The following is a 17,580-nucleotide window of genomic DNA, read 5'->3' on the forward strand; positions in this document are numbered from 1 at the left end:
TTATGGTTTCATGGAGGGCTGTCAAGTGTCACGCATTGACAGTGACAGTCACGCATTTTGGTCTTTTCTCATGCTCTCCCGCCACACATCGTATTTCTCACGCAGAAAAACTTTTTGACTATTTATCATATATTTAATAAGCCGCAGCGCACAAGATGTATCAGTCCGCACCGCTGTCTCTATGGAACCGGGCAGGAATCATGCGCATCTCAGTTCTTAGTCGAGCCTGACACTTATCAGCCAATCAAGAAAAAAGGGGCTACACAATAGCCAATCAGAAAATAGCACTATCTGTGGTTGCGGGGGGTCGGGGGGGGGGGTGTCGGGGGGGGGGTTGGAGATGTCACGCTTGCCTTTCTTCAAAACTTGAGAGCCCTGCCATGAATACGAAGAAGACTCAATTAGACATTGAACATTTTATTTGAAAGTAACCTTCAGCCCAGCGTCTTTTTTATTAAGGTTAGGTTCAAACTACTCAAAATATTAAGGTTAGTTCAAATAGCACAAAATATTTTTGTTTGCCTGCAGAATTAAAATTTCGTTTACTCTGTAGCAGTTCATAGATTTCATAAATGCAACACACTACAGTTTTTTTCTATACTTTCCATAAAGGTAAAAAACGATATATGCAGTGTTATCTTCATTTTAGATGTCAAATGGGTTTTGTGGCTCCCTGTGTTTTTTTCCTGTGGGAAATGGGTCCAAATGGCTCTTTGAGTGTTTAAGGTTGCCGACCCCTGGTATTATAAAGTAATAGTCCAAGTAGTATGAAGCGTACACATGAGATTACTTTATAAAGGCAAACTGCTGAATGCCAGACACTGGGTGTATTTAGTTTAGCACTTATAACTATTTCCTATAGAATCGAGAGACGGGTTTCGGTTTCAATTCATCTGGCCTCTTAAGTTTCATTTTATCACCTGGTTTAAATTCGCTTTCTCATGCTTTCCGTATCAGTTGGAACTCGGACACTGTTACAAAGAGGACATTTGTACATCCTGTGGGAATGCTTTATTGGGGCAAACTGAATTCGACAGAAAATGACCCGACACATCGGAACATAGATAATGCGTCTGGTGACATTTTACGCGCGACGAGAGTCACGGACGTGTCCATGCGTGAGGGTCTCGCGGCGTTCCTCAGGGACACGGATGGGAAAGTCATCGTAGTGACGTCTCAAAAGCGTGAGTTCATATCCTTATTATTGCCATGAAAACATTACAATCTCACTGCAACAACCAGGCTGATAAAAATCACCGTGCGTAAAAGTCAAGCGCTACCGAATACCAAATTCTTTTATTAAAACAATCTTTTTGTCATGATTTCATTTCAACATTATATATTTATTCCACACTTAACTACAAGTTCGTTTCATTTCCAGTTTAAATAGCTGAATACAAATCGCCGAGTCCCGGGCTGGAATCCTTGGGCGCAAACGTACACATCCACTGAGGTATTAAATCTCAGTACTAGATAAAAAGTGATGATTGCATGAGGAAGAGTATAAGGTGTCAAAGCTAGATCAAATATGATGACCCCAAACCAGGGGCGTTGGAATAGATTAGGGGTTTAACCCCCTGAGACTATGACACTATGACAACATAACTACGAAGAGCATTTCTATTTCAGTCATTTCGCAGACGCTCTTATCCAGAGTGACTTACAATTTATCTCAGTTTATACAACTGAGTAATTGAGGGTTAAGGGCCTTACTCAGGGGCCAGTAGTGGCAGCTTGGTGGACTTGGGACTCGAACTCATGACCTTCCGGTCAGTAATCCAACACCTTAACCACTCAACAGTGCCACCTGCTGACCGAAATTTACAGACGGGTTGACAGACGGGTTTCTTGTACTGGAAAGTCTTGTACTTTATTTATGGTGTTTAATCATTTCCAGTCTTTAGAAGACTAGGGACTTTTGAAGGTACATGAGGGGCATAAGTCCCAGAAGCCCCAAAACATGCAACACCACTGCCCCAAACCAGGAGCAGCTGAAGTAGAACAAAATTCAAACCTGTATGTCTAGTGCCCTGCAAACATATTCATTTTGTTTGAATGTCTCCACATTTTCTGGTGTTACCACCTGGAAAGTGTTTGAAATGGACTTAACTGGATTTACAGATGAATTGCAGAAAGTTCTAAACTATATACACATAAAATATATGATCTTCTTTTATAAATAATTAACTGCAATAACGGACAAATTGTTGTGACATAAGTAATACAATGAAAGGCAAAAAAGAAAAAGAAAAGAAAATCAATGGTTTATTAAAATAGACAATGGCAGGCATTATAAAAAAATGCAGAAAAAATACAAAACCAATAACAACAACGTTTATGTTTTTTAGGAATAGTTTTGAAGAAGGATCAAATTAAATTATTGAGCAGTGGAAAGAAACATGTTATAACTGTGACTGAGACAGGAATGGTGAATGAATGGAACTGTTCAGATCAAAGCAACATACCCAGGTGGGTCAGATTTCCAATGTGGTTTATCTAAGAGAAATTCTTATCTAATTATATTAAATTAATCTTTATTTATTGTTTGCTGGTTTTTCATGAGCAGGACTTTGGGCAGCTTATCTAGCAGACATGTTGTGCAAGTTGCATGTGGAAACTATCACTCAATCGCTCTAACAGAAGGTATGTATATACAGTAGCTACACTGCTGTTTTCCCCCTTTAAAGCCCATAACTAAATAAAGGAATAAATGCAGACCGGGTTTAGGTGCCGTAAAGGAACGTCTGCCAAATGGCATTATACTGTATGTCATGTAAATAAAGTGGTGCATATTTGCCAGAACGGGATCGCTATTTATTTTCCATGTAAATAATCATATATATCCGGTCACGTTGTTACAGGAAAACTGTCAACTATATGCCGGTGCCATGCAACAGCACATCATCTCTTATACAAAGGGATTTTGATTAGTTATCAGTGTATAGTTACATTTAATATTGTGGAATGTTGTGAAAACTTCAATTAAAATCACAAGACAGTCTAGAATTAGAAAAAGGGTCAACTAGTAAAGACAGAAACATGCAAACTATCTAATCATAAGAAATAATAATAATAATAATAATAATAATAATAATAATAATAATAATAATAAATCTGCTTAAATACACTGAGCAAAGAGTTAGAATCTGAATCTGCATGAAATGAGCGTGAGAGTTAGAAACAGAATCAGAAAATCAAACCCATTAGTGCATACAACATTTTATGAGTGTTAAACAAATCTGTTTATAAAGAAACTAAAAAGAGCTGATTGCGTTCCTGAAGTTTTTCCCAAGCTGGAAAACCTAGTGACTGTTTAAAAGCATGACAATGGAGACTTCATCCGTAAATTAATCATATCCGTAAATGCATTTATTTTTTTGATAGTTGAATAAAACCTAAAAGCGAATTCTGTCTTTTCTCTTAAATTCTATCTTACACATACTAACACATCTGCCTGACGCTAACAAACTAATTATAAGGTCTTTTAACAAGTTGACAGCAGGACTATTCATATTTGTCACAGAACCTCAATCTCGTCCTGTCAGATGGTCAATTGTTCACATGGGGTCAGAACTCGAGAGGTCAGCTGGGTCTGGGGAACAAGAGTCCGAGCTTTCATCCTCCTCAGCTTCTCGAGTCTCTGTGTGGGATACCACTGACTCAGATCAGCGCTGGAGGATACCACAGCTTCGCCCTGTCTCTCTCCGGAGCCGTGTTCGGTTGGGGAAGGAACTGTGCTGGGCAGCTTGGTCTGGGAGACAGAGATGGTACCGACTTTACCGTATATGCACTATAAGCCCAGCTCTGTCAAAATGAGCACTATAACTCTGGTCTTAATACTGTATGTTCTCACAGATAGACATGTCCCTGTTTGTGTAAAGAGCTTGAACCTGAAGAAGACCGTGTTCATCTCATGTGGAGAGTATCATACTGCTGTTCTAACAAAGGTTAACACTTCATTAACACGCATTACATTTTACCAACTAACTACAAACTGCAGCTTCTGCTGTTGTAAAGACTTTCTCTTCAGGGAAAACATTTACATTTTCATTTACATTTACGGCATTTGGAAGACTCCCTTATGCAGATCGACGTACAAAAGTGTTTTTAACTCTCTGTCTATTAAAAGGCAACAGGATTGGATTTTTAGCTAAGCTAAATATTATCTGCATACAGTGTGACAGATTCCACCTCGTTCCACCATCTTATCACTAGATATTTAGTTATCTTGCTACTAGCAAGACTCTTTGCTTGTACTTTGAAAACAGAAGACTAGATTTAGTAGTTTTAGCAGTTAAACGGGTTTTAACATGCAATATACTGTACGCTGTGGATGTATACACCAAGTGTACCAATATCTCATGAGACGATTTGCTCAGCAATAATCAAAAAAGATTGAAATTCAGGTAAAACATTTTTTTTAGAACTTCGCATTAAAACTGAACAGTCTAAAATCAGTCGCCCTTTGTTGGTGTCTTCATGCAAATTCAAATAGTGAATGCATTTCAAATTATAAAGTGGTTGAAATAATTTATCTGCATTTTTAGGGTGGACTGGTATTGACATTTGGATCAGGACGTTATGGGCAGCTGGGACATAACTCACTCAGAGACGAGCATCAGCCTCGTGTAGTTGCTGAATTCTGGGGGTCCAAAGTGTCCCAAATTGCCTGTGGACAGTAAGTGATATGTAATATGGTGGTAACAGCCCAGCAGGAATCACGCCACCTGATGGTCGATTATGTTCCTCTAAAAGTATGTCCATCTTATTTTAATTAGATCTTATAGCAGTAATTCCTGTTAAAGTTGTTCTCTTGAATTCAAGGCATCACACTCTGGCACTTGTCGAATCCTCAAACACCATCTACTCATTTGGATGTGGAGAGCAAGGACAGCTGGGAAATGGACAGAGATCCAATCAGTGTGTGCCACTTCCTGTTCAGCTGCCACCAGGTCAGTCCACTATTAGCATATTTTTAAAAACATCTAAATGTATTTACTTTAGTTAGAATGAACTGGTCATTCCAGATGTGTAATTCAGAGCATTTTTCTATTTTTTATCAGAATATAGCTCTGATCAGATTAGGAAAATTAATGCTGGAGGGAATATTTCTGTCCTATTTATATCTAAAAAGGTGAGTAATATTCATATAACTCCTGTGTAAAAAGAAAAAAAAAGCTTATTTAATGAAAGCTATGATTTTCATCATCTTTGGAATCTTTTGTTTATTAAAGGATGGTGTTCAAGCAAGTTCAAATCTGAGATCATGCAATGGACAAGCAATGCTGGAGGACAAAATTATCGGCCGCTGGATTTCAGACTGTAACCCAAAAGTATGGAAAAAAATCCAAAGGTATAAACGAGAGATTTGAAAAACAGATTTGAAAATTTAATGGCAAATTGGCAAATGTTAAATGTTGGATTAAATCAATAGCAGAGGTGGGAAGTCACACATATGCAATTCACAAGTAAGTCTCAAGTCATGAATGTCAAGTCAAAGTCAGGTCGAGTCTTTTTTAATAGCTGTCAAGCAAGTCTGAAGTTTCAAATTTGTGACTTAAGTCTGACTCGAGTCAAGTCGAGTCCCCCATCTCTGGATCATTTAACTCAAGTCCGAGTCAAGCCTCAGGTCATGAATGTCAAGTGAAAGTCAAGTCGAGTCTTTTTTAAATATTTGTCAAGCAAGTCTCAAGTCTCAAATTTGCGACTTAAGTCTGACTCGAGTCAAGTCATATGACTCGAGTCCCCCATCTCTGCCCAATAGCTGTGTGGTAGATCTGATTGGTCAGAACATATTGGCAAATTGTCTTCAATCGCAGATCTTACAGCAAAGCAGCTCTATAGGAATAGCAGCTTTCAGCATTCTGAAAGCTTTTTGGCACAAAATACAGCACACACTAAGCACCTCACCTCACTGTAAACCTTGTCTCTGTGTCAGGACACAGAAATGCAAACATGCTGCAATGCAAAATTATAAATGAGCCTTAGTACAGTTTATTTGGCAGCTGAAATGTTTGCTAACCAGTGATTGATCATATTGTACATTTGGGTTGTAGGGAAATCAAGAAAATATTCTCCTCAGCATCATTCATCAATGGTAGTTTCATTGACAAAAGGTACAAATATGCAAAAATACATTCATGCACACAATAGTCTATATTCATTAGTGTATTAATCACAGAAACATGTGAATTTTTTTAATTTATCATTAGCAATGACAAACATTACGAAACATCAGTACGGATGTCAGGCCTGGATTTATCGTTGGCTCGTCTTGCTTTTGAGAAGCTGGCCAAAAATGACAGAGTTCTGTCCCTGGTATGTCATGGGTTCTGTTAGCGATGAGAAATGTTTTTTAATATTCTTTGTATGTATTTGGCTGAAATCTTATGAATGTGATTTCTACACAGGTCGAGAAAACTGTAGAGAATCATCTTCTGCCCTCTCTGGGCTCCACTGCTGCTGGTGCGGAGGCTCTTAGGGTTTACCTTGTCCTACCCGAGCTCCTCAGAGTGCTGAAAAAACATGGTCGTGGCACACAACTCACTATCTTGCTGGCGTCTGCAATCTTAAAACTGGAGCCTGAGTCAATGGATGTTTTGAGTATGTACGCTTTATAAAACCCTAGCACTCCTTTGCATTCATCAATTAATTCAATGAATCATTTAGCATTTCAATTGAAACTATACATGGATAAAAAAAAATATTTAAGAATATATTTTCTGTGCTACAAGAGGATCAGGTTATTGAAAACTCTGTATGTGCTGTGGTTTGGAGTGGGGCTGAGTTTTAAGTCAAGAGTCAAGTCAAGTCAAGAAGCTTTTATTGTCCTTTCAACCATATATAACTGTTACAGTACACAGTGAAATGAGACAACGTTTCTCCAGGATTTTGGTGCTACACTGAACAAAGACAGAGCTATAAGGACTTACTAAGTTAGTCCTAGATACATAAAGTGAAGTGCAAATTTACAGAAACAGCGCTAACCAGTGTACATACTGTATGTTCAACAATATTGCGTGTTATTCCTTATTTAAACTCTAAATCGGTACCTTGCAAATATTCAGCTAATATTTATATAATTTCCCCATCAGTTCAGTTTGTGTGCTTATTTTGATTCAGACAGCCTGTGGACCACACTGCCCTACAACTACTACAGGACTCTGGTGAAGATGTTTCACTCAGTGTGCTCTCAGTTCCTGTCACTGATGATGAACACAAAATGCAACCACTGGACTAAACTAGAGCCTGTGCTGAAGGTTCTGCAGAAGCTATACAATGTAATAATTATTATTTTTTAGACAGTAAATCTGGGGGTGTGATTTAATATGTCATAGCAATAATATGAGTATGAGTAACACAACTAGAATCTAAATGTCACGCAGATTAACAGTCAGAGAACTGCTCAGCTGACTGAGGGTTACTTCACTATCAAGGACGTCTGTGATTTGCTTGACGGGGTAAGTGGTGAAGTTAGTCCAACTTTTCATATTGGTATTTTGAAATTCAGCTTATTTTGTATGAATCAGCTTAAAAGCAGTTGGATAAGATGAGCATGAAAATTTGTTTAAAGCCTCTAAAAGCCTAGAGGATTGTAAATAATTTATTATTTATAATATAAAACCAGAGGGCACGGTGGCTTAGTGGTTAGCACGTTCGCCTCACACCTCCAGGGTTGGGGGCTCGATTCCCGCCTCCACCTTGTGTGTGTGTGGAGTTTGCATGTTCTCCACGTGCCTCGGGGGTTTCCTCCGGGTACTCCGGTTTCCTCCCCCGGTCCAAAGACATGCATGGTAGGTTGATTGGCATCTCTGGAAAATGGTCCGTAGTGTGTGAGTGAATGAGAGTGTGTGTGTGCCCTGTGATGGGTTGGCAATCCATCCAGGATGTATCTTGCCTTGATGCCTAATGACGCCTGAGATAGGCACAGGCTCCCCGTGACCTGAGAAGTTCGGATAAGCGGTAGAAAATGAATGAATGAATATAAAACCAGATTTTTACTCATTTCTATAAACCAGAAACGACCAAAATAAAATGCCACAGAATCAATGGAACATTCCCCAATAAAAGTTGCAATGATTCTGAATGAATCTGAAACATGTGTTAGGATACAAGACAACTTTTTGTTTTTTTGGCTGATATGAAATCTCAACCCTCATCTCTACCTCTGTCTCTATTTGCTGTCCAGCTACCTTTGCAGATGTCTTGGTTCGACAGTGATGATGATTTGCTAAAGATTTGGGTAACCTTTATTTGGGTATGTAGTCATAGTCTTTATGATATTTGTACATTATGATAAATTTAGATATCCAGAATATTCATGATTTTTCTTTTCTCCATTTTTTTTTTTAGAAACGAATAGAAAGGCTTAAAAATTACCCTTTTGTCCTTAACATCAGAAGTAAATACGCTGTGTTTCAGGTAAGTAGACTAAATCATTTGGCATAAAGTTTAACAAAAGTAAAAACCTTTTCCCATCTGTCCTGTGTGTAACTACTTACACGTGTCTTGTTTGTTTTAAGCTTTTACAAGTACAACAGTCGGGACATTCGTGGGATTTTTGCTTTGAAAACACACTGTGTGTGAACAGAGAAACAGTGCTGGATGACACACTTGTGTACCTGAAAAAGAACAGTCATAAATTTTCTTTCCCTTTAACGGTTTGTTTAAGATGTTTTGACATTTTTTACAAATTTTTAGTTCTGGATGAGTTCATCTTTTTTACAAATGTAAAATTCCTTCATTTAAATAACATTTTTCTCTTGCTGAAAGGTGAAATTTGCTCTAGAGGATGGGATTGATTATGGGGCTTTGAGAGCTGAATACTTCACCTTGCTTGGGAAGAAAATAGCAAAAGATTCCTGTCTAATTCAAGCATCCGAGGACTCAGGATACTTCTGGTTCTCTGCTGATGTAAGTGGAAGTGAATTTTGGGTAATCTTTGGTGAGACAATCAATAAAAGTCTGTTAATGTTATCTGATTTTTAAATAATTCATTGTAGGATTCAGATTCCAGTCAGAAGGAATTGTTCTACATTGGTGTCATCTGTGGAATGGCCTTTTATAACCACAATTATATGTACATTGGCTTCCCGGTGGCACTGTTTAAGAAGCTGTTGAACATCAGACCAACTTTCAAGGATCTCGAGGAGCTGTCACCAGTGGAGGCCAGGTTGAGAATCATGTTGTTTTTTAACAAATACTCACCAAAAATTTATAATAGAATAGGGAAAAACTAAGTATCTTGTTTACCCCAATACAGAAGTCTAAAAAACGTGCTGGCTGAAGACGAGGATGTTGTGGAGCTCCTCGATTTGGATTTCACAGTAAGATTAATTACACGGATTTTACAGGACATTTGAAAGGTCAATGGTTCCTGTATTGTGTGAATGTGGTCATTTTCTTTCAGGTGAAAGGAAAAGAGCTCATCCCAAATGGAGCAGAAATACCAGTCACAAAAGCTAACAGGTATACAGTATAATCACTATGTCCATGTTATTATAGCATATATTCCCATTTCCCTACCTTTTACATACAGCAACAGCTGACTAAATGCTCAGTACAGTGCCAAAAGTTAAATCTTTTATTTAATCTCCTACTGCAGGGATACGTATTGCTATCTTGCAACTCTAGGGTCTCTACTTCAATCCTGAGCTTTGGTTACTGGGCTCCTGATACATAGATGTTGTTATTAGCCAAGTGAAGAAGGCCCAGAGTGGATCAAGCCTGCTAAAATATGGGCTGTAGGGAACCTAGGGATGTGGTAGCTCAGTGGTTAAGGTGTTGGCCTACTGATCGGAAGATCATGGGTTCGAACCCCAGGTCCACCAAGCTGCCACTACTGGGCCCCTGAGCAAGGCTCAGTTGTAAATCCCTCTGGATTAGGGAGGGTTTAGGGGATTACCTGCTAAATGCCGTAAATGTACAATTTCTGTACAGGTTACCAGTCTATCACACCCATTCATACACTACGGATACTTTAGAGATGCCAGTCAGAAACTAGTGTGTTTTGGATCATTGTCCGGCTGAAGAAGTTCTCTTCAGCTTGAGGTCACGAACAGATGGCTGCACATTGTCCTTCAGGATTTTTTTGGCAAAATTCATAGTTCCATATATCACAGCAATTCTTCCAAGTCCAGAAGCAGCAAAACAGCCCCAGACCATCGCACTACCACCATATTTTACTGCAGCAAGTGAGGCTTGCAGTTCTTTGGATGTTGTTGTGTGGTCATTTGTGACATCTTTGATGGGACGTCGCTGCGCTCTTGGGGTAATTTTGGTCAGCCAGCCACTCCTGGGAAGGTTCATCACTGTTCCATGTATCTGCCATTTGTGGATAATGGCTCTCACTGTGGTTCTCTAGAGTCCCAAAGCTTCAGAAATGGATTTTTTCGATTAATTTCTTTCTCATTTGTAACTGAATTTCTTTGGATCTTAGCATGATGTGTAGATTTTGAGGATCATTTGGTCTACTTCATTTTGTCAGTCAGGTCTTATTTAAGTGATTTCTTGATTGCGAACAGGTGTGGTAGTAATCAGGCCTGGGTGTGGCTAGAGAAATTGAACTCAGGTGTGATAAACCACAGTTATGTTATGTTTTAACAGGAGGGGGGCAAACACAGGGCCATGTGGGTTTGGGTTTTGTTTTCACTTAATAATAAAAACTTTTATTTAAAAATGGCATGTTTTGCTTACTTGTGTCTTAAAGTGTGACAAACATGCAAAAAACTAAAAAAATCAGTAAGGGGGTCAACACTTTTTCACACCACAGTAGCTAAATATAGAATCCATTGAATATAGCTGTTTCTGTGCTTGTTTACATCACATATTAACATACTCTCTTCTTCTACAGGCATAAATACGTAGACTTGTACGTTGACTTTGTTTTCAACAAGTCTGTGAAGAATCAGTTTAGAGCATTTAAAAGGGGTTTTTCCCATGGAAACCCCTTTCAGTTTTGGAAGATTTTCAAGCCTGTAGAGCTCAGAGACTTACTCTACGGCACGGCCAAATACGAGTGGAAAGAGCTCCAAAAAGTACAAAGCATTTAAATACTTCACACAGTTTATATTGTTTTGCAATTCACAGCAGAAATGATTTATATATGTTCTTTATTTTCTTAATATAAGGGTGTCACATATGAACTTTGTGAAGATTCAGATGAACTCATCCAGAACTTCTGGTCAGTCTTCTTCGAGCTGGTAGAAAAACACAAGAAGATGTTTCTGAGTAAGTTTAACACATAATAGTGCTGTCATTCAATCTCATTACTCTCTAGAACTTTTTTATTATGATAAAAGCATCAAGCAATTTTTGCTACTGATGCAATTTTTGCTACAAGAAAGTTAATGAACGTGTACAGAGATGGTGGGAAGGAGCTGCAATGTATCTTTGTGGATTTAGAGAAAGCGTATGACAGGGTGCCAAGAGAGGAGCTATGGTACTGTACGGAACATCAGAGTAGACCGGGATATGAATTTGAGGAGAATGACAGCAGTGAGATGTGCTGCAGGTCAGACAGAGGAGTTCAAGGTGGAGGTGGGGCTACATCAAGGATCGGCTTTGAGTCCCTTCTCGTTTGCTATGGTGATGGACAGGGTGACAGATGAAGTCAGACAGGAATCTCCATGGACAATGATGTTTGCTGGTGACATTGTGATCTGTAGTGAGAGTGGAGCAGGTGGAGGAACACCTGGAAATGTTGATAAGTAAGACAGAATACATGTGTTTGAACGATAGGGAGGGAAGTAGAACAGTGAGGTTAAAGGGGGCTGAGGTCAAGAAGGTGCAGGAGTTTAAGTACTTTGGATCATCCGTGCAGTACGACAGGGAGTGTGGAAAAGAGGTGAAGAGTCGAGTGCGGGCAGGTTGGAGTGAGTGGAGAAAATTGTCAGGAGTGTTGTGTGACAAAGGAGTACTGTATCAGCAAGAATTAAAGGAAAGGTGTACAAGACAGTAGTGAGAGCAGCTAAGCTGTAAGGGGTAGAGACAGTAGCAGTGAGGAAAAGACATGAGGCAGAGATGGAGGTAGCAGAGATGAGGATGTTGAGGTTCTATTTAGGAGTGACGAGAATGGACAGGATGAGGGACGAGCACATCAGAGGGACAGCTCAGGTTGGCTGTTTTGGGGACAAGGTCAGAGAGGCTAGATTGAGATGGTTTGGACATGTGTAGAAGAGGGAGATGGTTATATTAGTAGAAGGATGTTGGAGATGGAGCTGACAGATAAAAGGTCAAGAGGAAGGACAAAGAGGAGATATATGGATGTGTTGAAAGAGGACATGAAGGTAATTGGTGTGAGAGTAGAGGATGCCGAGGATAGAGGTATATGGAATCAGATGATTCCCTGTGGCGACCCATAACGGGAAAAACAAAGTATAAGAAGAAGAAAATAATTGGTAATGAAGCATACAACTAAAAATTCATTGTTCAATGACAATTCAGTGACAAAAATGAAGTATCTCTTATCTATGTGCACATTTAAGTCAAATGAATTCACTCAGATTTGTTTATACAGTACTTGTGCTTCATCAGATCGATTAAGGTGTTTACATGAAGCATTATACACTTATAGTCTGTATTGAGAATGTGCCCGTGTTTTGGTTTCTGTGATGCTTTTTCAAGCCCTTTAACCATTTTTTCAGCTTTCATCTATGGGACAGATCGCTTGCCTTTAGAAGGACTCTCTAAACTGCAGTTGAAAATAGTGAGACAGAACTATGATGATGCAGACGACCGTTTCCCTCGGGCTCAGACCTGTTACAGAATTTTGTATCTTCCAAACTACAGCAACATCCAAATACTTCAAGAAAAACTCATTCACGCCATCACTTATTGTGAAGTTTTTGGACAAGCATAAAAGTGGGATGTGTAGGTCAGATATAAAAAGTCAAAGTTAACGCTAACCCTAACCCAAGTCACAGCCTTTAAGCTTAGGTGACTGCTTGTGTGCAATGAGAACTGTGTCTTCAGTAAACCTGTGTTTACTTCCTTCACAGTTCAAGTTTACTTCTTGTTTTAAGCCCCACTGTGTTGTTTGTTGTGATATATATGCGTTTGTAAGGAAGTTTTTCATATTTTTTTTCATGGCTACATGAACCCATCAGCCCAAGCATATCACATATCCATGTCACTCACATTTACTGTGCTACTAATGTTACTACTAATGTTTTATTCACTCACACTTACTCTGTGTTACTAATAAGCTCCACTATTTAAGCTCTGGTTTCTGTGCATCTTTCTGTTGTTGTATTTTTGTTGCATTTTATTGTTTTTGTGTTGCTTCTCCTGCCATGTTATGTTTGTCATATGTGTGCTATGTATATCCATAGTTGCATCCAGGTACTTGTTTAAAGGTGGGGTCTCTGTTGTTTGAAAGCCAATGTTGACATTTGAAATCATCAAAACAAACATGCCCCTAACCCAAATGTGTCCCTCCCTTGGTTTTATAGCTCTACCCACACATACATACCGTCGCTGTCGGGCGGAATCCTCGTGTCTCCAAAACCATTATTTTTCAGTAAATTAAAAAAACGCCCCTAACCTAACCTTCGTGGTTCATGGGTTTCTTTCTGCACAGAAGCATTACAGCTATCGATTTTTAACAAAACAGTCCTACTCAAATGTATCTAACCTAACTATTTTCACTTGTTAGTGTCCAAAAAACAGTGTTTTACACTCTTAATCTTGAGGAGAAATATGCCGTGAAGCTCTCCCGCGGAGTGAAAAATATGAAATTGACAAAATTTGGACATAGGAGGTTTCCGCCCGACAGCGACGATACGTAACCCAGGTAACTAATGGAAAGAAATGTGTCTTTATCATAGCTGAAGGAAAGAACAATACGATTGCAGATAAACAAACAAGCAAAAATGACACACAAGCATAAGTTCTGTGAAACAAAGCAAAACCAACGTTACTCACCTACCGAGAAGGAAAAAAGCAACCTCGGTGTCTTAAGTAAAGTCGGCCGCATATTCAGTGTTTAGCTCAGGAGTTATTGACTCGGGAAACTCGAATCTGTGAATATGCTGATCCTATATTAACAAGTCCTACTTCTTGCCTTATCGTAAGCCTTTCTTCGCTTTCTTTCTTTGTTTTTTCCTCCATGTCAGTGTTAAAACCGCTTTCTGCTAATGTCACACATGCGCACTGAACACTCTCTCCGCCGCATATTGACAAGACACGCCCCTTTCTGCTCATTGGCTACACGTTAGTTTTGTTTTTGTTTTGTTTGTCGTCCAGACTCAGTTTTCTGAAGCATTTCTCAAACAACGGAGACCCTACCTTTAACAAAAAAAATCTACACTTGTGGCCTTGGCCTCCATTTTGTGACATGCTTTTGTTTGGCTTTTGCTTATGGGCCCAAGTTTTGTAGTTCTTCAAAATGTATGTATGTGAAAGTGTAAATAAAATATAAATAGTATTTCTGTTATTTTCTGGTCTCTAAAATGTTAAATTTCTTGTAATAAAAAACATTTGGTTTAGAATTTTGTTTTTTTCTGTAGGTTTTTTGCTTTTTGGAATATTATTAGAGCTTTACTATTTTATTTGAATAATGTCTTGTTTTTGGAAAGTGATTGAAAATTACAGATGTTTTGTGATATTTAAAAGCTCTAAAGATTTTTGTAACTGTATTTAAGTGATTTATTTAGAAGTTTATTTATTTAAATCCTTTATACAAGATTTTATAGATTTGCCTTTAATGACTTGGGTTATAGATCCAGGAATCTCAGGAAAAGCTTAAATAAAAAAGATGACTTGCTTCATGTGTTCATTGAGTCAATCATTTTTACAATGACAAATTTTTACAGAAGGATACAAAACTGGTATAAAATGTTGTGTGTATATATGATGCTGACCTTGTATATGTGGAAGAGGAGGTGTGGTTGAGCGACAGTTTGTTAATGGAGGGCGGAGCCAAAGGGAGCGAGTGGTAAGGATATTACACCTGTATTATATAATGACTGTTCGCTGTTGCAGGGATAAAAGAGAGAAGAACGGGAGTCAGTGAGGGAAATTTGATCATAAAGAGCTGTAGCTATAATTACATTCTAAAACATGAAGGGGGAAAAATAAAGTTCCTACTCTTTCCTACACTGCTTACACTGCTGTTGAATCCAAGAGGAAAGATACACCATCATGGAGTCCTTGCTACAGGGTGAAATTGTCAGGATCCTGGCTGGCATCCACCAGACATAAACCTTCTACAGTATATTCTTGGAGTGTTATGAAGAATTTACTACATTTTACCTCTTATTGTACATACACTTTGATGCCAAAGTTTTGGAACGTCTGCCTCTCCATGCACATGAAATTTGATGACATCCCATTGTTGATCTGTATGATTTAATATGGAATTGGCCAACCCTTTGCAGCTATAACAGCTTGAACTATTCTGCGAAGGCTTTCCACAAGCTTTAGGAGTGTGTTTTATGGGTATTTTTGACCCTTCTACTAGAAGCGAAAGACTCTTTGCAGGCCATTCAAGATCCTCCACACCAAACTCTCTCATCTATGTCCTTGCTTCGTGCACTGATGTACAGTCATGTTGGAACAGGAAGCGGCCTTCCCAAAACCATGCCCACAAAGTTCATTTATTCATTTTCTACCGCTTTATCCAAACTTCTCGGGTCATGGGGAGCCTGTGTCCATCTCAGGCGTCATCTGGCATCAAGGCAGGATACACCCTGGACGGAGTGCCAACCCATCACAGGGCACACACACACTCTCATTCACTCACGCAATCACACACTACGGACAATTTTCCTGAGATGCCAATCAACCTACCATGCATGTCTTTGGACCGGGGGAGGAAACCGGAGTACCCGGAGGAAACCCCCGAGGCACGGGGAGAACATGCAAACTCCACACACAAGGCAGAGTTGGTAATCGAACCCCCAACCCTGGAGGTGTGAGGCAAACGTGCTAATCACTAAGCCATCGTGCTCCCCTTCCCACAAAGTTATGAGCATTAAATTTAAAAAACATTATTGGTATATTGAAGCATTAAGAGTTTCTTTTACTGTAACTAAGTGGCCAAGCCCAACCCCTTAAAATCAACCCCTCACCATAATCCCCCTTTACTAAACTCTACACTTTAAACAATGCAGTCAGGCAAGTACCGTTCTCCTGGAAATAACCAAACCCATACTCGTCCATCAGATCGCCAGACAGAGAAGCGTGATTCGTCACTCCAGAGAACACGTCTAGAGTCCAGTGGTAGCTCGTAAACCACTGCATCTTACTCTTTGAATTGCTTACATTAGTGAAGTAAGGCTTGTATGCAGCTGCTTGGCCATGGAAACCCATTCCGTGAAGCTGTCTATGCACTGTTCTTGAGCTAATCTGAAGGCTACATGAAGTTTGTAGGTCTGTAGCTATTGACTCCAAGAAAGTTGGTGACTTCTGCGTACTGTGTGCCTCAGGATGCGCTGACCCTACTCTGTGATTTTACGTGGCCTTACACTTCGTGACTGAGGTGCTATTGTTCACAAATGCTTCTCTTTGTTAGAGAACTAACAGTTTACCGTGGAATATTTAATAATGATGAAATTTCACGAATGGACTTTTCACAAATTCGGAACTTTTTCTGGAATTTGGTGAGCTCCTGAGAGCGACCTATTCTTTCACAAATGTTTACAGAAGCTGTCTGCATGCTTAGGTGCTTGGTTTTACAGTATTCAATTGTGGCCACGAAAATGATTGGAACACCGAAAACCTTTGCCAATATAGTGGATTAAGTGTTTAGTGATAAGATACAAATGAAAAAAAGTCTTAATTCCCCAGAATAGTGACCTATACATCTAACCAGGGAGCCAAACAGCCTCAGATTATCTCGTCTGTAAAAATTACAGTAAAGAATCATAACATTTTAAAAAAATTGTAGCTGCATAACAGGAGTATAAATAAATCAATATTGATTTTAATATTATATGAAGATATATGTAAATCAGTATATGAGCATCTGAGCATCACACCCATATGTAACGCTTCCCTGAACTGTTACCACAAAGCCGGAAGCATACAATTGTATGTATGAAATTTCCTTTCACTAGAACTAAGTGATTCGAACCGGATCCAGCATGACAATGTTCCTGTGCTCAAACTGAGGTCCATGAAGACATGTTCAAGGTTGGACTAGAAGAACTAGAGCAGCGGTGTCCAATCTGTTCCCCAAAGGGCCGGTGCGGGTGCAGGTTTTCATTCCAACCAAGCAGAAGCCACACCTGATTCCACCTGTTTAATCAGTTGTTCTTGGCTTTTAGTAAACTCTGGTGTGGCTTCTGTTTGGTTGGAATGAAAACTTGCACCCACACCGGCCCTTTCTGGATAAGATTGGACACCGCTGAACTAGAGTGTACTGCACAGAACTTATCCACAAATAACTCGTTTAATCAGGTGTTCTTGGCTCGAATGGACTTAGGAATGTGCACGTGCATCAACACCAGAACTGTTTGGATAGGTTTGGACACCCCTGTATAGATCTCATGTGTAAAAATATTAGTCATGGCAGGTTTATAAACCTGTGCCCTTTTTTTATTAACCCCAAACTTCATGCGTAACGTTGTCCACACTCCA

The 17,580-nt window shown here is 39.2% G+C and overlaps 1 protein-coding gene across 4 annotated transcripts; it reads left to right on the forward strand.

The window, feature by feature from the left end:
* The first annotated feature begins 681 nt into the window (after positions 1-681).
* Positions 682-13,786, forward strand: LOC113642393 (probable E3 ubiquitin-protein ligase HERC3). 4 transcript variants are annotated; one of them, XM_047812152.1, is made up of 25 exons: positions 1,042-1,184; positions 1,382-1,453; positions 2,349-2,469; positions 2,567-2,643; positions 3,546-3,767; positions 3,856-3,947; positions 4,548-4,678; positions 4,825-4,952; positions 5,064-5,134; positions 5,235-5,353; positions 6,057-6,116; positions 6,213-6,318; positions 6,411-6,603; positions 7,123-7,280; positions 7,386-7,460; positions 8,189-8,257; positions 8,353-8,421; positions 8,523-8,660; positions 8,773-8,913; positions 9,003-9,172; positions 9,263-9,326; positions 9,410-9,468; positions 10,853-11,036; positions 11,130-11,229; positions 12,645-13,786. In XM_047812152.1, exons 3-25 carry the CDS (start codon positions 2,426-2,428, stop codon positions 12,857-12,859), a joined length of 2,685 nt encoding a protein of 894 aa, XP_047668108.1. In that variant the 5' UTR covers positions 1,042-1,184; positions 1,382-1,453; positions 2,349-2,425; the 3' UTR covers positions 12,860-13,786. The 4 variants fall into 4 exon arrangements, with proteins under 4 accessions (XP_047668105.1, XP_047668106.1, XP_047668107.1 ...); XM_047812149.1 differs by lacking the exon at positions 1,382-1,453 and having other exon boundaries at positions 682-1,184; XM_047812150.1 differs by lacking the exon at positions 1,382-1,453 and having other exon boundaries at positions 682-1,184; positions 8,189-8,242.
* The last annotated feature ends 3,794 nt before the right edge of the window (positions 13,787-17,580 follow it).

This window comes from Tachysurus fulvidraco, chromosome 4 (assembly GCF_022655615.1).
Source record: "Tachysurus fulvidraco isolate hzauxx_2018 chromosome 4, HZAU_PFXX_2.0, whole genome shotgun sequence".
NCBI lineage: Eukaryota > Metazoa > Chordata > Actinopteri > Siluriformes > Bagridae > Tachysurus > Tachysurus fulvidraco.

Excerpts from the sequence above, each read along its gene's own strand:
- LOC113642393 (XM_047812149.1), top strand. The coding sequence starts at position 1,007 with ATGCTTTATTGGGGCAAACTGAATTCGACAGAAAATGACCCGACACAT. Across the intron at positions 6,319-6,410 it reads ATGACAGAGTTCTGTCCCTG|GTCGAGAAAACTGTAGAGAA; the intron begins GTATGTCATGGG and ends ATTTCTACACAG. Across the intron at positions 11,230-12,644 it reads ACACAAGAAGATGTTTCTGA|CTTTCATCTATGGGACAGAT; the intron begins GTAAGTTTAACA and ends CCATTTTTTCAG.